The sequence below is a fragment of the Saccostrea echinata genome, unplaced genomic scaffold (genome assembly GCF_033153115.1).
Source record: "Saccostrea echinata isolate AGI-Se365-2 ecotype Australia unplaced genomic scaffold, CSIRO_AGI_Sech_v1 ptg000017l, whole genome shotgun sequence".
NCBI classification, from domain to species: Eukaryota; Metazoa; Mollusca; class Bivalvia; order Ostreida; family Ostreidae; genus Saccostrea; species Saccostrea echinata.
In genome coordinates this window covers 4,772,629-4,797,261 of record NW_026889766.1, presented here as the reverse complement: position 1 = coordinate 4,797,261, position 24,633 = coordinate 4,772,629, and the positions used below count along the sequence as shown (strand labels likewise).

The 24,633-nt window shown below is 32.5% G+C and overlaps 1 protein-coding gene and 1 pseudogene across 1 annotated transcript; both read right to left on the bottom strand.

Annotated features, from left to right (window-relative positions):
• Nucleotides 1–11,912: 11,912 nt before the first annotated feature.
• On the bottom strand, nucleotides 11,913–15,211 carry LOC133189264 (uncharacterized). Its single transcript, XM_061324667.1, has 6 exons — nucleotides 15,044–15,211; nucleotides 14,859–14,906; nucleotides 14,487–14,582; nucleotides 13,937–13,999; nucleotides 13,587–13,634; nucleotides 11,913–12,213 (listed from the first exon to the last, which is right to left on the bottom strand). Exons 1-6 carry the CDS (start codon nucleotides 15,209–15,211, stop codon nucleotides 11,920–11,922), a joined length of 717 nt encoding a protein of 238 aa, XP_061180651.1. The 3' UTR covers nucleotides 11,913–11,919.
• Nucleotides 15,212–15,411: 200 nt separating this feature from the next.
• On the bottom strand, nucleotides 15,412–22,901 carry LOC133189263 (uncharacterized; annotated as a pseudogene).
• Between the last annotated feature and the right edge of the window lie 1,732 nt (nucleotides 22,902–24,633).

Below are 24,633 nucleotides of genomic sequence, written 5' to 3'. Positions count from 1 at the left end.
AGTCTATTGTTAATGTTTATCATACGCTTACCTACCTACAGACTACATTTTTATGCCCCCGTAATGGAAGAATCGGGACATGTAGTTTTAGCCCTGTCCGCCCGTCTGTCTGTCTATTTGTCCGCAAAACTTTAACCTTGCCCATAACTTTTGATTGGCTGAAGCTTTGTCTTTCATATTTCACATGTTTATTCCTTGTGACAAGACCTTACATTGGGTACCATCATATTTGACCTTTTGACATTGACCTTGGAGTTTGTCCCAGTTTTGCAAAATTTTATCCAACTTTAACCTTGGCGATAATTTTCGAACGGTTGATGCTAGGGATTTCATTTTTCAGATATGTAATCCTTCGAACAAGACCTTCCTTTGGATAGAAATAACTTTGACCAGTTGACATTGACCAAGGAGTTCGACCTTCTTTTGAAAAACTTTAACCTTGGCCTTAACTTTTGGATGGTTTGTGCGAGGGCTTTTATTCTTCGCATATGTAATCCTTGTGACAATACCTTACTTTGGATACCAACAACTTTGACCTTTTGACCTTGGAGTTTGACCTACTTTTGAAAAACTTTAACTTTAGACATAACTTTTGAACAGTTGGTGCTAGGGCTTTCATACTTCAGATGTGTATTTCTTGTGACAAGACCTTACTTTAGATACCAACGAATTTGATCCTTTGACATTGGAGTTTGGCCTACTTTTGAAAAACTTAAACCTTGGCCATTACTTTTGTAGGGTTTGTGCTTGGGCGCTCATATTTCACATGTGTTTTTCTTGTGAGAAGGCCTTTCCTTCTGCAGCATTAATTTTTTTACTATTTGACCATGACCTTGATGTTCGACTTAATTTTGAAAATCTATAATCTTTTCCAAATCTTTTCAATGGTTGCTGCTAGGGCTTTTATATTTCACATATATTACTCGAGAGAAGACCTTACTTTGGGTACCAACATATTTGATTTGCATTTAAGAAAGTTTAACCTTCGCTATAAGTTGCCATACGGGGGCATCAGTGTTTCACAAACACATTTTTTTTTATTCACAGATTCTAAGACAAAACTTCAGAGTACATATATATTTTCTGTAAATATTTTTATAAAAAAAAGAAAAGGAAGAAAAGAGATAGAAAAAGAGAGAAGAGAGAGAGAGGGAATTGCATAAATAAATTCTTTCAGTGCTCCAATTACAAACACATCTTGTTTTATTTTTTAGAAAACATTGCAAGCTATCATAAAGAAACAGCAGGCAAGATACGGAGCCTTGAGGGTCAGTTATAATTTAAAAAAAAACAACAAAAATCATTTCGTTATTTAGAATGTAATGATTTTTTTGTATATAAATAAATGCAGACCCTTAACGAAATTTGAGAAAAAATATAATTTATATGATTATTAAAAATTATGAGGACAACGTTCTAGTAAGACTGGTGAGTTATGCAGAGTATCCATCTGCAGGTCTGAATATGTAATCATAAATAGTAATCATTGTTGATTAATTAAAATCTTAATAATATCATTAATATTTTTGATTCACAGAGACTCAAACAACATTAGAGGGAGAACTGAACATCTCCTTCCAACGACAGAAGCAATTTCAGACTGAGTTAAAAGGGGATTTACAGCAGCACAAATCAAGATGCATACCGGAAAACGTCAGAGGTATTCTTTTCAACTGCACATGAATTTTAACATGAATCGAACATTAACATCCCTCCCCCACAATCACCCATCCCCCTCCACCCCCTAAAATAACTAAAGCACCCCTCACCAAACATTGAAAGTCTATTTATTCAGGAGGTTTTGTGTGAAAAAATAAATTTGGATCTTTCAAAACGTTAATAAGTTAATAAGACAGTAAAATGATATATCACTGGTTATTCAAATTTAAAAAACAACATTATCTTTGAGCTGAAACATGTCCCTTTAATTCCTTTTCTTTATATATGCACATTCTGCTAACGAAGTTCAGGTTTCTCCGTCTGTACATGTCTAGCAGTGCGTTTGGAATTTCTTTGTCCAGCAATTATTTCTGAACAATTTGATATTTTTCTTCCTTGTACAAATAGTTTACATCATAAGAACTTGTGCGCATCTCATTTTCGGAATGACCTGTCAAAATGTATGGCATTCAAAGGTTCTTTTGTACATAAGTTCTGTTGCAAGAATAAACAATGTGAAATTCTCGAATGTTTTTTCTGTGACATCATGAAACTTTATATGCATATACTGTATACACATTTAGCTTGGGACCAGAATTGAAATATGATAATTATTTTTTTGTCTCATATTTCATTTAAATACACTTTTCAAATACTATGTGTTGTCATTTCTTCTGCAGACGCTAATATATGTAATTGATCTAGATCACTTGTGGCCATTTAAACATGTTAAATTGCAGGTAAATAATTGTCCCCTACTGGTAAACGGCTTAAGTGTACTTATAATCAAAACATAAAAGAACTAACAACAAACCTTAATAATTATGTAACCGTGTACAAACAAATCAAATCATATTAGATATAAAAAGAAACCACAAAGTACACTCTACACACATCTATCTTCACCATTACGGTGTATTCGCGCTCTGCACGCAGGAAGCTTTCTGTTCCTAAGAAGAATATTCTTAAAGATATTTCCTTAATATTCCTTTGTATAACTTTGGTCCCCTCTTGTGGCCCCACCCTATCCCCGGGGGTCATGATTTGAACAATCTACAATTCTTAAATCTAAATTACAAGAGGATGCTTCTGTATTAATATGACTGATCAAGACTTTGTTGTTCCTGAGAAAAAGATTTTTTAAAAGATATTTCCTATGTATTCCTACATAAAATTTCGATCCTCTGTTGTGGGTCATGAATCGAACAATCTTGAATCTACATTACATTGATGATTCTTCTTTATTAATATGACTAATCGGCTTTGTGTTCCTGAGATGATTTTAAAAACATATTTCAGTGGTTGAAAAGAAGATTTTTAAAAGATGAAGTTAAATTTTCACTAATTCTGTATATCTCCCCTTTGAAAGAAAGCTAGGCACTTCCTGTGAACAAACCTAACGTCCCTTCAGCCAAGGATGCTTTGTGAGCTAAATGAATTCAGCTTATAGGTATGTCACAGCAATTCAAAGATAAATCAATATATTAGTGTTATTTACATTCAATAAGAGTTAAATGAATGGAAAATTACCCTGTCCATCTTAATAAGCCAATTAATGGAATGGAAGATGATGAAATCGGATAATTAAAAGGACCAATTAAGTACTGTATACCTAGTTATTTTCGCTCCGTATTATTTTTTGCCCTTTCACACTTGCAAGCAACTTTGCCCCGTTTTAAATTTGCCCAGTCACAGTTTTGTTTTAGAAATTATACTGTATTCTTAGCATTCGCTGGTTTTAAATTCGCCCATCTGTGAGTAGGGCGAAAGGGGCGAAAAGAACACGGGGGCGAAAATTTCCTGTATACAGTAAAAGATCATCATAATAAATTTTGTATGTTTAAAATCGTTTAACCTTGTTAGATAGCAGATAAATGGTATGTTATAAGATGTCGTTGTTTCATTTCATTAAACCTTTTTATAACCAATTATGTGAATTAAACCAATCACTAAAAATTCATTACACATTTGATTATTGATAATCAATAAAAAATAAAAAACGTGTAAGTATTTACTTCTAAGTCCTAAAAAATAAAATACTTGCTAGGGGTTTCGTTCTGAAGTCCCTCTTCCTGAAGGAGGGAGGCGGTTAAGATTGCATGCCATGAAACCCAAAACTCCAAAAATCAAATAAATAAATAAATTTAAAATGATTTTTAAAAAAACCCGTAAATAAAACAAAAAATAAACAAGTCACTGTTCCCTATTATTGAGTCTTTTCCGGAATAAGTGCTCCTAAACCTACCCAATTATTGGGTTCTTATTTACATTTTAGCCAAAATCGTATAGAAATTCCATTACATGTATTTATTTTAATAACCCAAATCTGTAAAAAAAAAAAAAATGTTAGATTTGCCAAAAGCACCCATTTTATCGGACAGTCATATATATATATATATATATATATATATATATATATATATATATATATATATATATATATATATATATGACATATGGCTTTAGGAGACCAAGGAGGATATATTTTCTGGCTTAGGGAGACCACTGGATTAAGGCGACCTTTTTCGGTCTCCCTATTATTTTGACCTCATCAGTATTGCAAATGTCTTTTTATAGTTAAATAAACAGTCTGCCATTAAATATTATTAATCTTTAACTCTGTTATTTAACATTCAAAAGTTGTCTAATTTCTATCATCTTCCCTAAAAAAGAAAAGAATTTATAACCTACGTATAATTTCAAAGGATAATTTTTCTGCATTTTGGAGACCATGAAAAACATGCAATTAAACAAAAAATCTAGCATATATATTTTTTCCGCTTTTGATTTGTTCAAATGAGTGTTTCTTTAACTTAGTTTTCCATGTTTTATGTTAAAAACCTAAAAAGGAAAAATATTGTAAATTTATGAACCATGTTTTGAATTCTTAGCAAGTGCTTTCCGTCATTTGTTCCGAATGCCATCGGAATGCCCCTTCAGTTTTCAGAAAATGACCTCTGAACACCATGGATGTTGAGAAATTTGGGTAAGTAACTAAAATGATACAGTAATAAGTTGTAATTAAGAATACACAAGACAAACATTCGTTTGGTTTTTTTGTTGTTTTTTTTTTTTTTTTTTTTGCCTAGTAATTTAGCTTTCAAGAGAAAAAGTATGATTTTAAATAATCGTTAGACTATAGTTCGGTATATAAAATCCTGAAGGAAATTCGAAATAAAGTTAAATGATAGGCCCCTATATTTTTTTAATTCTTTTATGCAAGTCCACAAACAAATTAAATATTTAAAGATTAGGCCGAACGTTGAAAAAATAGTCTCGCAAGTTGACGCAGCTATTTCGAGCTTAAAAATTTAAATTAAACTTTCTGTAAACATCATGCAGGACATGTTCATCATGATATAGTATAAATGAAACAGACCCTGTAAGAAAAAAATAGCTGTAATTTAATAATTGTTTATTAATATAATGTGGTCCTCTGCTAATAGAATATATATGCTGTAAAAAAAATCTGAATCAGGGTGAAGCAGATTTGATACAATACATGGCTGAAGGAATGGGGGGGGGGGGGGCAGGCCCCCTGTAATTTTGCTGAAATTTAGGTATACTATAGAAAACATTGCTCCTTTATGCTTGGGCCCCCTCAATAATAACCTCTGATGATCTATTTTTCTTTTGCTTTTGGGCCCCCTCAATAATAACCTCTGATAATGTATTTTTCTTTTGCTTATTAAAATTTTTTTTGGTTTGTAGCCTCCCCCAACCTGAAACTGAAAAATGTTGTTTGGTTGTGCTCACCCCCCCCCCCTCCAACTAAATTACGTACGGGCCTATTCTCCATCCCTGAGGTTTTCTTTCACCAAAGAAAGATGAATTGGTAACAGTTCAGATATATATAGCAATATTTACGGAAGGGAATATTCTCGTTTAATTATGAATATGTGACAGTAACTCAGTCAAAGCCACAGTGAGTGTAACATTTATTTAATATTATTGTTAATGTTTACAAATAGTGAAATACTGATACTGTGAAATTTTAATGGATATATAGAAAATATAAAAGTACAACCATTTATTATAAATCACATACATGAAAAGCTTCTTTTTTTAAGCAATTGGAAATTCTTCATTTTTTCATGAAATTATTTTATTTCGTATGTATGATAATTTATTTCGTATTTTAATTCTGTCAACAAATCATTGTCGCAGCCTAGTTCCCTTCATTATTTTCAGCAGTTCAGTGACAGAGATAAAATAATCATTTGAGGTTTATATCCCCCCCCCTCCCCACCAAATGAAACTGAAAAATGTTTGGTTTTGGTCCCCTTCAACTGAAATTGATTCCTACTTACCATGCTTACAGGCTTAACTATGAAGATGTGACAGGGAGTGTAATAACAATAATTGTTCAGACGGATACATATTAAGCTGATATACGTATCAAAGGATGACTGCACTTAACGCCTGTTTTTGGGTCCTTTTCGGTTGCTTCTGTTGCTTTTATATCTAAACCTTATTTCACTTTTGTATGTTTATGAAAGAATACTGTCAATTTGGAACCACATTTAAATCTTAAAATGATTTTAGACTGTGATACAATAAAATGATTCAATGTTTTTTGTCCTTACTGCTTTCCAAATATAGTGAATTTACACTTACCTGCCCTTGATTGAACATTAGATATGCATGTGAGGTGGAGCTAACATTGTAAGAATGGCTCTAAAATTAGACTACATAAATAACAATGACATGTTTTGAAAAGCGAACGTGATCACTCTTTCCAATCTCCCTCTCCATTCTGTATAGCACAAATACACTTCTGACAAAGGTTTCAAAACGAAATTAACAATATGAGCACATCAATGTAATTAAAGCAAATTTATATCAATGCCAGATGACTTAACGTGTTCGAACACAATGTCCTAGTTAGCACATCACATGCTTCCTTACAAGTCACGTGACGAAATTTAGTATTCACAAAGTTACCTGAGGTAAGAAATCACGTGATGAATTATAATATTCAACATGTCACAATCCTTGGTTACAACACAGAGAGCGAATGTAAGAAGAAGCAGTTTTTTCTCTTTTTAACCATGAGCGCATGTTTGTCTATTAATCTCCTTTTGACACATTATTATTTATGCAAATATACAACTACTGTTAAACGTAGAAAAATAGACAAACATGCGCTGACTATGTATAAAGTCAGTATATAAGTGGGCGTCCTCATTATCGAACGGAGATTCAAGAAATTGTGATGACCCCTGCCTTTGAAAACAGCTTCGAACTTCGTAAATACACACTTTTATTAAACGTAATTACATAAAGTTGTAGATTGGATGTTGACCATTCTTGCAATGAAAAGAAAAATGCTTGTTTTGAAAGTTTATTTTGTCGCAAATTCCGCATTTCCTTAAGTGCAGTCATCCTTTTAATAGATAGATAGAAATTAATAAACAATTACAACCATTTATTATAAACTACATAAAGATAATTTTTCAAGCAATTTGAAATTCTTCATTTTTTATGATAATATTTTATTTCGTATATATGTTTATAGGTTTATTCGTATCAACAAATCTGTGTACGAGTTAATAACGCAGCCTGGTTCCCTGCATTTTCAGTGAACCACAGAGAACCAGAATAAGATTGTAGGGAAACAAGCCTTGTTACAAGGTTTGAGGTTTGTTTATTTTATATTTTAATTTACACTTTTAAAAATTATTATTATCATGCAAAAATCTGTGTGCAGATGAATATTTACATTTTAATGTTATAAGTCGTTTTGTGGTTCATATTTGCGGTGACTGTCCCACGTGTGTTTACCTGTTTACATTCACCAACTGACCTGGAGTCTTCAAAATATACCTTCTGTAATCATGGCTGTTGTAATCTTGTTTTTATTTTAGTTTACCATATGTAACTTGACTGTTGTATAGATTTATAGCGATCACTGCAAGCTTTTAATATTTAGGTGAAGAGAAATTTCAGACTATCAATCACAGGCACTTGTTTCATATACGGTGCACCCCTACTTATTTTTACCACAAGGTATCTAACTCAATTTCAGGCACCCCCGCTTCAAGCTCGTATTTTGTTCATGTATCATTATCAATCATTAACCTACTTTAAAATGACATCGTTCGCTTCAAGAGACTTTTTTCTTGTCAAATAAATCGTTTCAGACATCTCTGGTTGAGTCTCTTTATTGTAAAGCACTCATTTATTCCACGAAAATTACCTCAATACATTTTAAGACTTTAGATGGGATACAACTTCCAGTTGGGGGTAGAATAAAACCAGAGACTTCCGAGTATTCCATTCCGAGGTCTCTGGTTTTATCCTTCATTTATAACCCCAACCGCAAATTTGTATCGAAAATTACCTTGACACATTTTAAGACTAACGCATTCCAAAATCAAAACAGAAAATCTTTTTTTCTGTTTTAAGCATTTTGCCCTTAGGTATTGACAAAATTCAACAAAAACACAGTTTTACAAGATATTTATTGATGAGAATATAAAGAAATCAGCATTTTTCTAATAGAAAGACGATCTAAAGTCACAAACTGAAATGTAAATATTTAGAGGAAATACTGACAATTTGACATATGTACAATAAAATGATTGCAAGGATCATGGAGTAAATTTCCCCTTAAAGAATATCACTGATACAGTATTAATTAATCACAACAAAAGCAAACTTAACCTTTTCCTGATAGCAAGATTTTACGGGGTAAATTTCCATCCAAAGAATATCACTGATCCAGTATTTACTAATCATAGAAAAAGAATACATTACATTTTGATAATCGCAGAACTCTACAGGGTAAAACATGACATTGGTACACTTTATAACAGTAAGCAAAAGCAACCAACTTGATGATTTTACGGGGTAAATTTCCCCCCAAAGAAAATCACTGTTATTGTATTTATGATTCACAACAACTTACAGATAGCAGATTCCTCTCAAAAATGACATTGATACAGTTTACATACAGTGATTCAAAGCAAAAGCGAGCATCTTTAAGATAGCAAAACTTTACGGGGTAAATTCCCCCCCCCCCCCAAAAAAAAAAAAAAAAAAAAATATCACCGTTACAGTATTTACAACTCATAAAAAAACATCACACTTTGAAAATCGCAAAACTCTACAGGGTAAACTTCCTCTCAAACATGACATTGATACAGTATATTTATAGTAATTCAAGCAAAAGCCACCATCTTGATGATAGCAAGGCTTTAAGGGGGTAAATTTCCCCTGAAGAAAAACATGCCTCCAGTATTAATAATTCGCAACATCCTAAAGATAGCAAAAATCTAAAGGGTAAATTTCCTCTCAAAAATGACAGTTTATGTACAGTGATTCAAAGCAAAAGCAACCGTCTTTTAGATAGTAATTGTTTTCGGGGTAAATTTCCCCCCAAAAGAATATCACTGATTCAGTATTCACTAGTATTATACACAGCAAACATTTCATTTTGAAAATTGCTGAACTCTACAGGGTAAATTTCCTCTCAAAAATGACATCGATACAGTTAATATAATTAATTCAAAAGAAAAAGCAACCATCTTAATGATACTAAGACTTTACGGGGTAAATTTCCCCCCAAAGAAAAACACTGATACAGTTTTTATGATTCTTAACATCTTAAACACAAGAAAAATCGACAGAAATTTCCTCTCAAAAATGATATTGATGCAGTTTACATGCAGTAGTTCAAGGCAAAAGCAACCATCTTAGTGATAGCAAGACTTTACGGGGTAAATTTCCCCCAAAAGAAAATCAATGATACAGTATTAAGTACTCTAATAAAATGAGAATATTTCACTTTGAAAATCGTAGAACTCTACAGGGTAAATTTCCTCTCAAACGTAACATTGGTACAATTTATATATAGTAATTCAAAAGAAAAGCAACCATCTTTCTGATAGCAAAACTTTACGGGGTAAATTTCCCCTCAAAGAAAATCACTGATACAGTATTTATGATTCTTAACATCTTAAACACAAGAAAAATCGACAGGGTAAATTTCCTCTCAAAAATGATATTGATGCAGTTTACATGCAGTAGTTCAAGGCAAAAGCAACCATCTTAGTGATAGCAAGACTTTACGGGGTAAATTTCCCCCAAAAGAAAATCAATGATACAGTATTAAGTACTCTAATAAAATGAGAATATCACACTTTGAAAATCGTAGAACTCTACAGGGTAAATTTCCTCTCAAACGTGACATTGGTACAATTTATATATAGTAATTCAAAAGAAAAGCAACCATCTTTCTGATAGCAAAATTTTACGGGGTAAATTTCCCCTCAAAGAAAATCACTGATACAGTATTTATGATTCTTAACATCTTAAACACAAGAAAAATCGACAGGGTAAATTTCCTCTCAAAAATGATACTGATGCAGTTTACATTCAGTAGTTCAAGGCAAAAGCAACCATCTTCATGATAGCAAGACTTTACGGGGTAAATTTCCCCCCCAGAGAAAATCACTGATACAGTACTAGTATTAACTACTCTTATAAAGTGCGAACATTACACTTTGAAAATCGCTGAACTCTACAGGGTAAATTTCCTCTCAAAAATGAAATTGATACAGTTTATATAAAGGATTTCAAAGCAGGAGCAACCATCTTTCTGATAGCAAGTCTTCACGGGGTAATTTTCCCCCCCAAAGAATACAACAGATACAGAATTTATGTTTCACAGTATCTTGGAGGTAGTAAAAATCTACGGGGTAAATTTCCTCTCTAAAATTTTACCGAAACAGTTTATATTATACTTTGAAAGAAAAAGCAATCATTACACTTTGAGAAGTATCTACGTAGTAGGTTTTCCCAAAAGAGTATCAATGATACAGTATATATTATTCAAAGCAAGAACAAACATTGCAACTTGATGATAGCAAGACTTTACGGGGTAAATCCCCCCAAAGAATATCACTGCTACAGTTTATATAATTCACAGAAAAAAAATTACATATTGAAAACAGCAGAACTAAACAAAGTAAATTTCTTCTCATTGAATAAACTGATATATATTTTTTACAGAAAAAAATACATTACATCTTGATGAGAAAATACTCTCTGGATAAATTTCATCTCAAAGAATATCAATAATATGATATATTATTCAAAGCACGAACAATACCACAACTTGATGATTACAAGACTTGATCTACGGGGTAACCCCTCCCCCTCCCATAAAAAAGGATTATCAATAATAAATTGTTCATGCAAACGAGATCTTAATGAAAATTCTTTGAGGTAGACAAAACATCAATGTTACAAGTATACAATAATATCAATGACACAGTATATTTTATTTGAAAGCAAAAACAAACATTACATCTTGATGATAGCAACCCCCCCCCCTCCCCCGAGTTACAGTTTAAATTTTGAACTTAAGAGTTCGAAGGATAAATTTTATTAATCAAAATTGTCGACAATATTTTCATCTTGATGTATTTATTTTCAAAACTAAGAAATAAGGGGATGAATATCTCTCATAATCTTAGGTATTTTTTTTTCTCAATCAAGTGCTCTGTATTAAAAGCAAGAACATTATTTCAAGGTACCAAAGTAAATGTCTACAAAATTTGTTATGATTTTTTTTTGAAAAAAAAAACTGCATCTAATATGCTTTATTCACAGTTAAAGTTAATTTTAAGGGCAACTTTTCTAGACAGGAATAAGGTCTTACAGGGGAAAATATCATGTAGTGCAATTATGCATTTATTTCTTACACTGGCTATAGTAGAGACGCGGAATATTTTTGAGAAAATAGATATCTAACAGTAAACAAGATGCATTTCAATCATTTGTGAAAAAGGGAAAATACACAATTTTATATTTATATCAACTTCCCATTATAGAAAATTTTACACAACACAACAACGCATTTATTTTTTACTGCAACTAAAACCAATTGTAGGATATTAAGCTTCCGAGTCTTTACAAAGTAAATTATCCATAAAAATCATTCTCTTCAAGTTACAAAATGCACAACTTCAAAGCTCAAAATATCATCTTTTGAAACATTTAGTTTTGTTACTAAAAAGAGCTATCACATCCCAAAAATATATCAATTATCATGTAATCCTGATCAATTCAAAATGTTTTATATGCTTCCATTCCTTCTCTTTTATAGTATGTGACCCCTATAATCCCGTAAATCTTTACCTCCTTTATTCCTCCATTGGCTGCCCCCCCCCCCCCCCCCTTCCCAGTAAGAAATGTTAACTTCTACATGAAATATTATAATTTTGATAGGAAGAGAGATCCAATGTTTTACATTTATATTCTAATAAATTTTTTCACGGTCTCTTTCACTGCACTCACTGTTAGATCGATCATAACATTTCCTTTGGCATCGATTCGTCCTTTTTGTTTAAGAACAATATCCTCTTTGTTAACTGTCTGACAGTCTCTCATGTTTATTTCACGGGTCTTTGCTCGATCATCGATAATGACAGCATTATTCTCTGCATTGATGGTAGCAATTGGTAATTTACAAAAAACAAATTTTTCTGAAGTTTCGAAAGTTCCAAAGTAGATCTTTCCATCATACTGTACCAATCCACAATCCACCTATAGACGAAATTGAAAATCATTCATCAGCATATAAGGTTAAAATTATCAATTGATGTTGTTTCTCAGAATATTATGCTTAAAAATACTTTCCCATGTTTAAAGCCCTTTAAATGAATAAAACAACATAACTAGCTAAAGTTCGAAAATAAACAAGAGGCCCATGGGCCACAGCGTTCACCAGACTTACAACGGCCCTGCTGCTCATAACGATGTAAAACAGTGAGCACATATTGTGGCTCCATCCTTCCACCTGAGGTCATGATTTGAACAAATTTGAATTCAAACTACCCGAGGATACTAGCATATAAATATGACTAATTGTGGCTCTGCTGTTCAAATTTTTCTTATTTATTTCAATGTAAAACTTTTATTCCCTATTGTGGCCCCACCCTAATCCCGGGGTAATAATTTGAACAATTTAGAATGTACACTTCGAAAGGACTGGTTGATTGATTGACTCATCCCAACCACCATCACACACATCGCCCGCGAGGCATAGTTTTTAGACCGTTCGCTCTAGAGTCGCGGAGTAAGGAGTTGATCCTTACGTCGCGGGTTCGAATCCCACTGTGGGACGTGGAGACCGGTCCTTCGGATGAGACCGTATAAACTGAGGTCCCGTGCCGCAGTAGGTGCTGGCACGAAAAAGATCCCTCACTGCTCAATGGCCCTGAGTGCCGAGTATAGGTCAAAATTTGTAGCTCACCACCGGCAAGTGGTGGCGTCTCCATATGATTGAAAAATTCGAGAGAGGGACGTTAAACAATAATCAAACGAACAAAAACCATCACACACTATCGCCAACCATTAATAAAAGCCCAAAAATCAACTAGAGTGTCTGTGAGCACTGTGCTAGCAAAAATAATCGCAAAGTCTATGTTTTGCTCTAGGAAACCCTAAATATATGTCTGATCAAAATGTAAAATAGGATCTCACAATTGCATTCCGTAATTAAGATTTTGTGAAAGCCTCACTAAATTCTATCAAGTAGTAAAAGTGCAATGAAGATAAGGAACGGCTACTCCCAAGCGTAATGAACGTACGGACGGATACCCTAATCACTATATACCCCCGTTTTTCAAGCATGTTTAAAAAAAATCAACCACTTCAAATAATCTAGATTCTGTGATTTCTAGGAGATGATGAATTTATCTTAATTTGTATCTTTAAAGCATCATCTTCTAAACCGGTCGTTTTTTTTTTTTAATTGTTAGCTTCTGTTAATTAACTATTTTACATATACAAGGAATGACCTAATTAAATATTTAAATTAACATGTACAAGGAGTGACTTTTTATATGATAGATAAAATGAAAACATTGCAATGTGTTATTTTTCCCTCAAAGAGTAATAAATATAAAATGTTCTACCTCAGTCATTTCTTCCTCCTCAGTTTCCTTTTGTTTCCTTTTCTTTCCCTAAAATAGAAAAAGAGAATCTGAAGTAAATCATTTTAAGTTGCAACGCATTTATACTGTACAATTAAATTTGTTTATTCTGATATGTACAGAATTTGAAAGCTTGCCAAACTTCTGGTGCCTTAAGGAACCGATTCCTGTAGTTACAAATTATTAATTTATCAGAGCAATGTTCCATTTTCTATTTACAATTTCCATTGTATAACCCGTAGTAAACCAAAGTTTCAATTTTTTTTTTTTCAAGCAATATTTTTTCATTATGAATAAACAGAACCTGATATGAAGACATTGAATATATGTACCTTAGTAGTGCTGTCTTGAAGAACTGGTGCAGTGCTATTATTTCCTTTTTCAGTGACTTCAATCTACAAAATAGGCAGAGACTTTAATCAATAAACACAATTATTAAAGTTTGGTAAGTGAATATCCTTAAAACAATCTCGTTTCCAGAGTCGTTTAACAATCTGTTGCAGTATTTTAAAGGGTGTTTTTCATGTATCATGGAACTTTGAGATATTCATAATTTTGTTCTGCTTGCAATAATATATCATCACCATGCGTGTATATTGCTTGTTAATAATTACCTCAGTTTGTGATAGAGTTTCCTCATTTTTCTTTTTTTCTTCTTCGGTCTGAAAATGAAATAATATTGCTGTTTTTATATTTTATTTTACTATTTATGGTAACTATACTGTGATGTTTTAGTACATGGGCACATTTTTTCCAAAGACAATTGACATTATTTTTGTAAATGTAGATTTGTGGATATTAGAGAAATGTAATATGTGGACATGTAAACAATATTTTTAGAAAGGGTTTCAAAATGGAAGAAGCAATGTGTTCCTATCTTACTTTGCTTTTCATCCGTGCTCTTGCAGCGGCAGCCTCTGCATGTTTTAGTGCATCTTGTTGCTGTATCATTTTAAGATGAATTTCCGCATGTTGATGCTGTAAAATCATGATAGATTAAAGTAAACCATTATAATTTACATTTTAAAGGTTTAATCATATTGACTAACAATAAATAATTCTTTTCAAAGTTTAGACTTTTCTGGAAAGTAATCTAGTATTCAATTTGAAAAAAAAAAGATTTCTTTTTAAAAAAAGAGAATTTTATCAAAGTTAAATTATGTGAGATTAAGAAATGTGCTTAATACCTGAATCCATGGTCTAAACTTCTTTACTAATAAAAATCAAGAAGATATATTCACCGAGAAAACTTACCTTCACGGTATGAAATTTTTCTTCCCAAGACTGTGACCATTTCTTTGCCTAAAGAATGAATAAATTGTTCTAATTCCTTGATTGTTTCATAAAATTATTTTTTTTAACTCCCAATCTTACTTTAACACATGTACTTCTACATCTGATTTCACCAATTATTTAATTATTTGCTATGCAAAATTTACCTCTGTCAATTCAGACTTTAGCATAGTTAATTCTGTCTTCAGTTCTTCATTTTTTTCTTGCTCACTTTTTAACTTCCTATGTAGATCCTCATTTCGCTTTTGTTCATCATTCAGCTTGCTTTGTAGGTCCCCAATTATACATGTACTAGAAGGGTTGGCTATATCCATCTCTCCTGAATCGTCTCTCAATGAAACTGATCTGGAAGAGGTAATTCTTTAAATTAAAAATCATATAAATTTAAATTTTCACCATTTGATTACTAGTAATTGAATTAGTGATTGAATTCATTAAATTATACAATGAGGATTCTTAGTTTTGATTATGATTTAATCCTTTTAGTTACTAAATTACTTCTAATACATGCACATTAATCATCCATGTACCTAGTAGATGTTTCATCATCACTAAGTACAGTTTCTTCACCATCGTTCCCTGCTTTGTCTTTACTTCTGCTTACATCCCTAGTGAAAAATGCATTATAATAGCAATTTATTCTATTAATGTGGAACATGATAAATAGTTAAAGGGCATAATCTATATTTTCTAACTTTGAAATTGCAACATATTACTCCCTCCTTTAGAGATAAGTTTTTATTTTCATAACAATAGATTAATTAAACAAATGTATCATAAAACAAGATGTGTTTGTGAAACACTGATGCCCCCGTATGGCAACTTATGGCGAAGGTTAAAGTTTCTCAAATGCAAGTCAAAAATCTAGGCCAAAAGATAAAAAAAAATGTTGGTACCAAAAAAAAGGTCTTGTTTCGAGGAATATACCTGTGAAATTTGAAAGACCTAGCTGCAACTGTTCAAAAGTTATGACGAAAGTTAAAGTTTTTTTTAAAAGTAAGTAAAACGTCAAGGTCAAGGTCAAAGTGGTTGGTATCCAAAGGAAGGTCTTCTCACAAGGATTACATATGTGAAGTATGAAAGCCCTAGCACCAACCATTCAAAAGTTATGGCCAAGGTTAAAGTTTTTCAAAAGTAGGTCAAACTCCTATTTCAAGGTCAAAGGGTCAAAGTGTTTGGTATCCAAAGGAAGGTCTTGTCACAAGGATTACATATGTAAAGTATGAAAGCCCTAGCTCCAACCATTCAAAAGTTATGGCCAAGGTTAAAGTTTTTCAAAAGTAGGTCAAACTCCTACGTCAAGGTCAAAGGGTCAAAGAGGTTGATATCCAAAGAAAGGTCTTGTCACAAGGAATACACATGTGAAAAAAGAAAGTCATGGCTCCAACCAATCAAAAGTTATGGGCAAGGTTAAAGTTGACAACAGACAGACAGACAAACAGAAAAACGGACAAACAGACAGACAGGACAAAAACAATATACCCCCGGGATCTTTAGATCCGGCGGCATAAAAATATAATTTATATTGCTGATGACAATGATTATTTTTTTCAGTTTATTATTGAAAGTTGTGCATAAAACTTTACAATTTCACTAAATGGTCTTTCGACCTTTAGTATTATTGATTAAATTAATCCCTTTCCATATCAAATGATAATACATTTATGTCAAAAGACATCTATAAAAATATTTGACGTGATAAATAACCTATTATTCATTTCAAGAAGAATGCCGTTATTTGTTCAAATTTTCTTAAATGCATTATTTATCAAAAACAATTATGAGCAGGGATGTAAAGTGAAGTACATGTACATGTATAAGCAGAACAGAGATGAATTAATACTTACTCGTCTTCATCAGTCTCTTGATCTTCCTGTATCTCTTGGACGTTTGATTCTACAAGCGACTTTTTACTGAAATATATGAGAAAATGTTTAGAGCATTCATTTGTATAAAATCCATACTGAAATTTAAATACGTAATTTCTGAAATTTTATGCTTTATGGAAGACATGAAAAATTGTTAACCTCATTAAGCACTGCTCTTTGAATTTGGCAAAATCAAGATCTCCATTTGTTATCTTTCTCAACAGTTCTCCTTTCTTTTTTTCTTCACATTGTGTCCATGGCATTAGATGTGTTTGCTTTAACTCGCCTTTCGGTTTATTTCTGATTTTATTCAGCTTCCAGGATTGGAAGAAAACCGTCCAATAAAATCCATAAATCATCATTTAATGATGCACAGCGAAGATGTGTTTTGTACGAATTTTTTAGTTTAGTTTTCTGCAAAAGAATTTACAGGCTATTTTCTGAATATCACTTTTTACAATAATGCATATGCTTAAACAAGAGGCATTTTCTTAAACACCTATATATATACAAAAAGCAATTTACAGGCCCACAAGCAAACAAAGCCATGTAGACACAGTGACTAAAAAAATTATAAAAATACTCTTTGTAATATTTGTATCATAAACAGAAACCTTTATCAAAATTACATGGATCGAGCAGAAAGTGAAATTTTGTCAAGCAAGAAAAGTGCAATTATAAATATCTACATCCACTGAATAAATTCTACTTTATTTTTTATGAAAACCGATTGCCAATTAAGAATAAACTAATTAAAACTAAATTACTAAAGCCGTCGTTTTTTTAAGTGGTCTCTTTCATTTAATACTATAGAGACTTTAAACATATTTATTACTTACACTCATTCCCATTATTACTGCTACCTGTCCCCTCCAGATAAGTGCGCATTTTTTTGCAGATTTTTCTTTAGATTGGCATTCTTCTCGCAACTTTCTGAACAGTTTCACTAGTTCAACAAAGGAAGTATGCTTGGAGTATTCGTGTTTGGCGTTGTGATTCAGCCCAAGGAGCATTGCTTCTGTTGGCGTGAGATTCTTATAAATGTCAATGCACACCTTCTGAATACTTCCTTCTCTTTTAACTAAATTTTGCAGTGCCTGCCGTGTGTGGTTTCCACCCAAAACCTCAATGTGGGGAAATCCCTCCTCTTGCACGACTGACGATGATGCCTCTTCTGAATTATCTTCATGTATGTTGCCAATTAAGACGGAAAACACTTGCGGAGTATCTAAAACAGAACCTAAACTTACCAAAAAGTGGGGGGGGGGGGGGTCAAACGTCCAAAAATATTCCGACAAGCAAAATTTAAAATCAAAAGTCTGAAAAGCTTCAATGGCATGGAACATGAAAAACAATTTCAAAAGTTTTTTTTTTTTTTTTTTTTTTTTTAATTTAAAGATTTGTTAAAGTATGTCAAATGAGTGACTCAGGTAACTAATAATTTTTTTTTAAAAAGTTTCAAACAAAATGTCAAAATTACAGTGTAGGGCATTATGCCTCAGTCCGAATAGAGCAGGGTTCGAATTGACTAGACGCCGTCGAATATTAAACTTATCTTTTTTTCAGTTAGTTGAAGAACTATCAAGGATTTATTGAATTTATATGAATATTATTCTAATTGTCAATGTCTAAACATTGATTTAGTGCATCTAAACTACAACCATGACCCGCTCTCTTACGACAACGATCGAGATGTGATCGGGCGTGGTTATAATTAAGGAATAACTGTCTTATTTTTTGGATTCATGATGTGATCAATCGAGTGGCTTGCGTGATAATTTGCATAAACGCCGAAGGCGTTTATGCATAAAATTATCACGCAAGCCAATCGATTGATCATCGTCATGAATCCAAAAAATCTGACAGTTATTCCCTATACTTACATGCTCCTGATTCTGCAAATGCCCGTGCTAATAGCACCGCTTCTGTCTCTATTTGTCCCGCCCCGCACGTGATTTTTTTTTAACCGCGCCTATCGATGAACTAGTAGATTTATGTAGAAATAAAGTATTTTTACAATTTGTAATTTTATCTCGGACAAAGACATTGGAAATGTAAATATTAAGGCATACATGAAATGGGGAAATACAGTAAAATTCTTCTAGCATTTGTGTTAATTTAATAGTGTGATCATTTTACCGCCTATTTCTTTTGTTTGTTTGTGTTTACATGGTTATCCCTCCGAAATGTTATTCATGTCATTCAACACAGCCTTTCTAGATAGAAATTCATCTGCAAGAACTTTCACGTTTTTCTTGTGTGAAAATAAAACAAGATATCTTATAATAATATAATAACAGAATAATTTGTAGATATAATTGATGTAATTTTATCTTCATTTTATTTATTATTCATTGTGAACATTTTCAAAGAAATTGATGTATGATTATTACTATTTTCTTTTGCGGATGCATCGACTGACGCATTCGGTAGCGTAAAGATTGCGCTTAAGAGCTCGATGCCATTAAAATAATGGAATTTGCCAGTGCTCTACCTTACAGCAAAAGAAAAACAGGAGGGGGGGGGGGCAACAAGCAGCTAAAGCAAAATTTACTATATGTAATTACTGTGCTCTGAAAAAGTGCCCCCTCCCCCGCGTTCTACGGGATTGAAAAAAGTATGCTAACAACCTGCATATATTTCGTATGATATTTAACCTGAGCTTTCAAGATAGTAATTAGTATTTCAAATCTTTTGATTGATTGATTGATTAGGAGCCGAACATTTATAATTAATTTCAGAATTGGCACAAATATTCATAATGGATATTTCTATTGCAACAATTTATTCGATTTACAGAAAACCCAAAATGCATTTAATCAATGAATTTAACGAAAGACTAACTTCAATTCTAAAAGAAATGCATAAATACTATTGGAGTAAGAGTCTCGCCGATGTTTTGCACTTTGCAGTCGGTAATCAGTAATAACCCCTCTAGTCAGCAATGAACCTGTTTTTTTTTTTTTTTTTTAATAATATGCGTAGCCTAGAGGTGTAGGCTGAACTATTTTTGTGTTCGGGTTTTCGGTTCAATCTACAGGCACTTGTTTCGTACATGTATACAGGGCATCCCTACTCAAGTCGGGATGCCTTGTATTTTTTTTAATAATATATTTTTCACATAAGTTTTAACATATAGATCTATACACTTTTTTCCAAACCTGGATTTTGTACTATTTTGGAAAAAAAAGAGATAGATAAATTGTGGATAGCAGCAATAGTCCCCGAAGCGAATAGTGATCTAGACCTTTCATGAAAACAAGAAAACTATTTCTTAAAAACAGTCAAGAATCGAAAAAGTTAAACATACATAATTCTGTAAAATGTCAAATTAGAAATATTATTAAAAATAATCATGATTTTTTTTAAATTTATTATAGTGACATATGCAAATACGCAGAGGGGCTAGATGTGAAAAATGTCGTATATACAATTATAATATAGTTTTAAAAGTGTTTCTCGTGAATTTATAGTACGAATCAGCGTATAAGTTAATCGGCAGATACATGTAGTTTAAAAGAAAAAAATAACCTACAATGTCTTTCGTTAAAATTGCACAAGGCCTATAGTCTCGTTCAACCAGACGCTCGACTGTCTCCGTAAACTTTGACGAGCTCCGTTACGTCTTGTGACGTCACAGTCTCGTGCGACTTGAAGTTTGAAGTGGTGGATCAACGTTTCAAGTGAATTACTGCGCTCGCCCCAACGGCCACACCGTAAAACATATAATATACATGTAGAGGCAGTTCCTCGTGTTTTATTTTTTTTTCTCCTAAATTCAATACATATTCAATGCGCCAAGTAAAGCTAAAGGTACTTTCCATTTAAACTTGCTAGTCGGCGAAATACTGGCATGCGCGGATATAGAGGGGGGATGTGGTCGGGGGGGGGGGGTCCACCCCCCCTTTGGAATTTGCAGAGTTATTGAATTTATACTGAACCAAGTAAAAAGTGACCTTGGACCCCCCTAGAAAACGTAGACCCTCCTCGAAAATGCGGATCTGTGGTAAGTTGGTATGAAAAGTCATAGGTATGAAGCATTAGAAGTCAACGACTTAACCCCCCCCCCCCCCAATTGGTTTTTCACGTTTGTGCAAGTTTAGGTTATATTATTATTATTATTTATTTATTTATTTTTGCTTGTCAATAATATTCTAGGTTGGATTTTTTTTCACTGGGGTGGACCCCCCCCCCCCCCTGGAAAAAAAATCCTGGATCCGCGCCTGACATGGCAAGGGCGATATACATGTACCTCTTTAGAACCGTGACTTAAGGCACCAAGCATTCCGACAATATTATTGCAAAACAAGCCGATCTTTTGGTGGCTGTGTTGAAAGGTGCTCAAATTCTTTTATGAGATGTTATTATTATTATTATTATTACTTATCTATTTATTTATTTATTTATTTTGTGCATAAAGTAAGTAATTTAGAAAATAGAATGATTTTAGAGTTCTTTTTAATCAAGCTTTCTTATTAAACATTATTGGACAGATCTCATTGAACAAATCTAAGCTAAATATCATATTTACTCACAGTGTTTATTTGGTCATCTGCATGATCGTTATCATCTGCAGTGTTGTTATGTTGAGATGCGCTACTGTCAATGGAAACACTTGCTGTATTACGGCTTCCTGTGGCTTCTGTTGAACTCGCAACAGCAGCCAAATCCTAAAATTGATGTGAATTGTACATATACTTCGGAAATCTGCATTTATTTCATTAAGTATTTCATTATAAACAAAGACATACACAGACAGGCACAAACAGACATAGCTGTGACTTTACCCCCCCCCCCCCCACCCCCCACCCCTTTGAATAATCAAATATGAATTTTTTACAAGATTGTCATCCCAACTTTTTGTTGATTCTGCAATTCTATTTTAGTGTTTTTCTTTGCAGTATTTATTCAAATACTTAGAGCATTTTAACTCATTTATTTCCATGACATGGAAGGACAGAGGTTTTTTGTATTTCCAAGATGATCAGGAACATATTATTTAATTTACATGTACTTTCTTTTTCAGTAACAAGGAAATAAAAGGGGGGGGGCTGTCAGACTCTAAACTCTGTTTCAAGGGAGTACTTAGTTTTTCCTAGATTATTTATTTTCAACAAACTTAATTCCCCAATCTTTTGGTCTACTTTACAGATATGACTAACTTTTATTGATGGAAAAAAAATTAGAATTGTTTTTACGAGGTGATGGAACATCAACTCAGTTATACTCTTACTCAAGTATTCCTGCATTGGAACCAAACAAAACACCTCATATATTCAGTTCCTTCTAAAATAGTTTTTTTTTTTTGTTTAGTCTTATATGCATTCCCATATTAAACTTGGTACTAAATATACATTAGCTCTATGTTACACACATGACCAGGCAATGCAATTGAAACTTGTCCAGTGGTTTTTGAAATGTTGTGAAAATATTTAAAAAAATAATCGTTTAAAAAAGCTTAAAACCATTAAAAAACAATTAAAACGATCACAAAAGCATAGAAGAGCTGAAATCAAAATTTTCACAGTTGCTCGTAGCCTAAAAGGGAAAAATGTTATTAAACTTGAAAATGTGCAAAAAAATTCTTACTTCATCTTCATCAGTTTTATCTAACCTAATATCAATTTAGACTGTATTTAACGAATATATACCTGAACACACATGTTTTCTCTTTTTGCCCATTGTAGAAATGCCGTCCTTGATGTTCGACACATTTTATCAAAATTAGCATATTCGGTGGAATCAAAATTTTTCAGCATCAGAAACAGACTTCTTCCTTCTTTTAAGGTAACCTATACAGGTATAATAATTCAACCATAAAACAGTATTTCTATTACAAAGACCTGAATTCACGCTAAGAAGAGTTCATTATTAGTACAAAGAATCAACAAATTCTCTTTTTTCCAGGTGTAAGATTTAGTACTCATCATGCATGTTACACTAAAAATACTCCTAAAATCAAATTAAAATTAGACGAGTGCTAACAATGAAGAACAATGTGTACTTTAAAATATTGCTAAGATAAATGTATATTTACCTTAATTGTTCCAAACTTATTACTGCTACTGATTATCTTAATTTCGCCAATGTCTTTGTTCTCCATCAAAAGATGTCCATTAATATTGAAAGTCCACATTTTTGTATACTCTAGTTGTGCGTAATAATATTTAAAAGAAAGAAATAGAACTGGAGCTAGTGAAAAAAAGCGTATGTTCAGATATATTTCCAGGAAAGTGTGGGCGGGTCTGCTTTTATCCCTGTGACCAATCATATTCGACTAGTACTTGATTATTACCGGCCACCAGGAGGCGATCGGTTAGTTTTAAGTAGTTGTGCGTTTCTGCGGAGTTATTTAACATTCCTATATAATTTTAAAAAAGAGTGTTTAAATATTTATCAAAAAGGCATAATAATTATAAAATCAAAATAGAATAAATAATGGGGGTAAATATCTTACATGTACCTGATCGAATCCTGATTGACAGACTCTGAAGTGCGGAATAGCACGTTTTAGGCATTATCTAAAGCAAACACCGAGTTATAAATTCTCTATTTAAACAGGATTTATTGTAACTGTTTTAAAATGACGTATATATATATATATTTCCGGTGGGAATTGAAAAAAATATGATAAAATTTTGATTTCTTAAAAGACAGAATATTACAAGAATTTTGCTCCAGCAGACGAGGATAAAGCGCGTTTTACAATGTGCCAAGCATTTTCTCGCCACATCAAAGAACCTTGAAAGAGAAGAAATGCAGTGGTGGATCCAGATAGGGTTGTGGGGGTTTCAACACCTCCTTTGGATTGGCTTAGAGAGAGAGAGAGGGGGGGGGGGAGAGGGGTGTCCCAAATATATTTGTTTAATGTCATCAGGATATATTTTCAGATTAAAATTAGATATATTTTAACCATAGATCACGCATTTTAATTTGTTGTCTCGAAAGGAACAATGTGGTTCGCGGCCGATTTTGACACTCACGTCAATATGTTTAATTCTTGTCAACACTGCGATTAATAGAGACAAAATATTAAATACCAGGCGCGGATCCAGCATTTTGAAAGGGGCGCGTCCATTTGAAAATTTGATGAATTCTTGGATTTCCGAATTAGCAATTAGGGAATCTCAGTTGAAAGTTTAAAGAATGAAGTATAAATCCTAGAAAACTACATGCATAAAAATGAATGATGATGATGATAAATATATCTTTATTTACTTTTGCCACTTAGAGTACTTCCAATGTTTAAATTTCGTAGGAAAAAAAAAAAGGTTTGAATGTTTGAAATAAAGAAGTAATTCAAATATGCCCAAAGATAAATACACGGAATCCGTGTAAAAGAAAAAAAAACAATAAAGTGATAATGCTACATGTACATGTACATTACAATAATAATATTTTATCGGTTTGCATTGCATGTTTTTCAAGTTCGATGACATGTAGTACAATATAATAATGTGACTGACTTTACGATATAGGAGCCTATCTAGCATAACAAGCCATATATTCCTGCATGGAGAATATCTAACAATAAAAAATGAATAAAGGAAGAACATTAAAATACATGTAAAAGAGCGTATTTTGGATTGGACTATAACCTTTTAAGTCAACTTGTAAAAATGGGGCCTTGTACTTGTGTTCTTTTGATTATTTTATTAACTGATAAATATTCCTGCTGTTTATTTAATAGTTTTTGCTGTCAGAACTCATATCTGATGGTACCAGGGGGTATTTATATAATGGGTCTGCTGCTGAGTAAAGCTGAAAATAAGCGTACAATTTTATCTCTTGAATAAGCAACTTTGAACAATAACAGACTTTTTTTTTCATTTTAGAGTTTATTTGCTGCCAATTTTGTATGAGATATT

Excerpts from the sequence above, each read along its gene's own strand:
- LOC133189264 (XM_061324667.1), bottom strand. The coding sequence starts at position 15,211 with ATGGATATAGCCAACCCTTCTAGTACATGTATAATTGGGGACCTACAA. Across the intron at positions 14,907-15,043 it reads TAAAGTCTGAATTGACAGAG|GCAAAGAAATGGTCACAGTC; the intron begins GTAAATTTTGCA and ends TTCATTCTTTAG. Across the intron at positions 14,583-14,858 it reads AAAAATTTCATACCGTGAAG|CATCAACATGCGGAAATTCA; the intron begins GTAAGTTTTCTC and ends ATGATTTTACAG.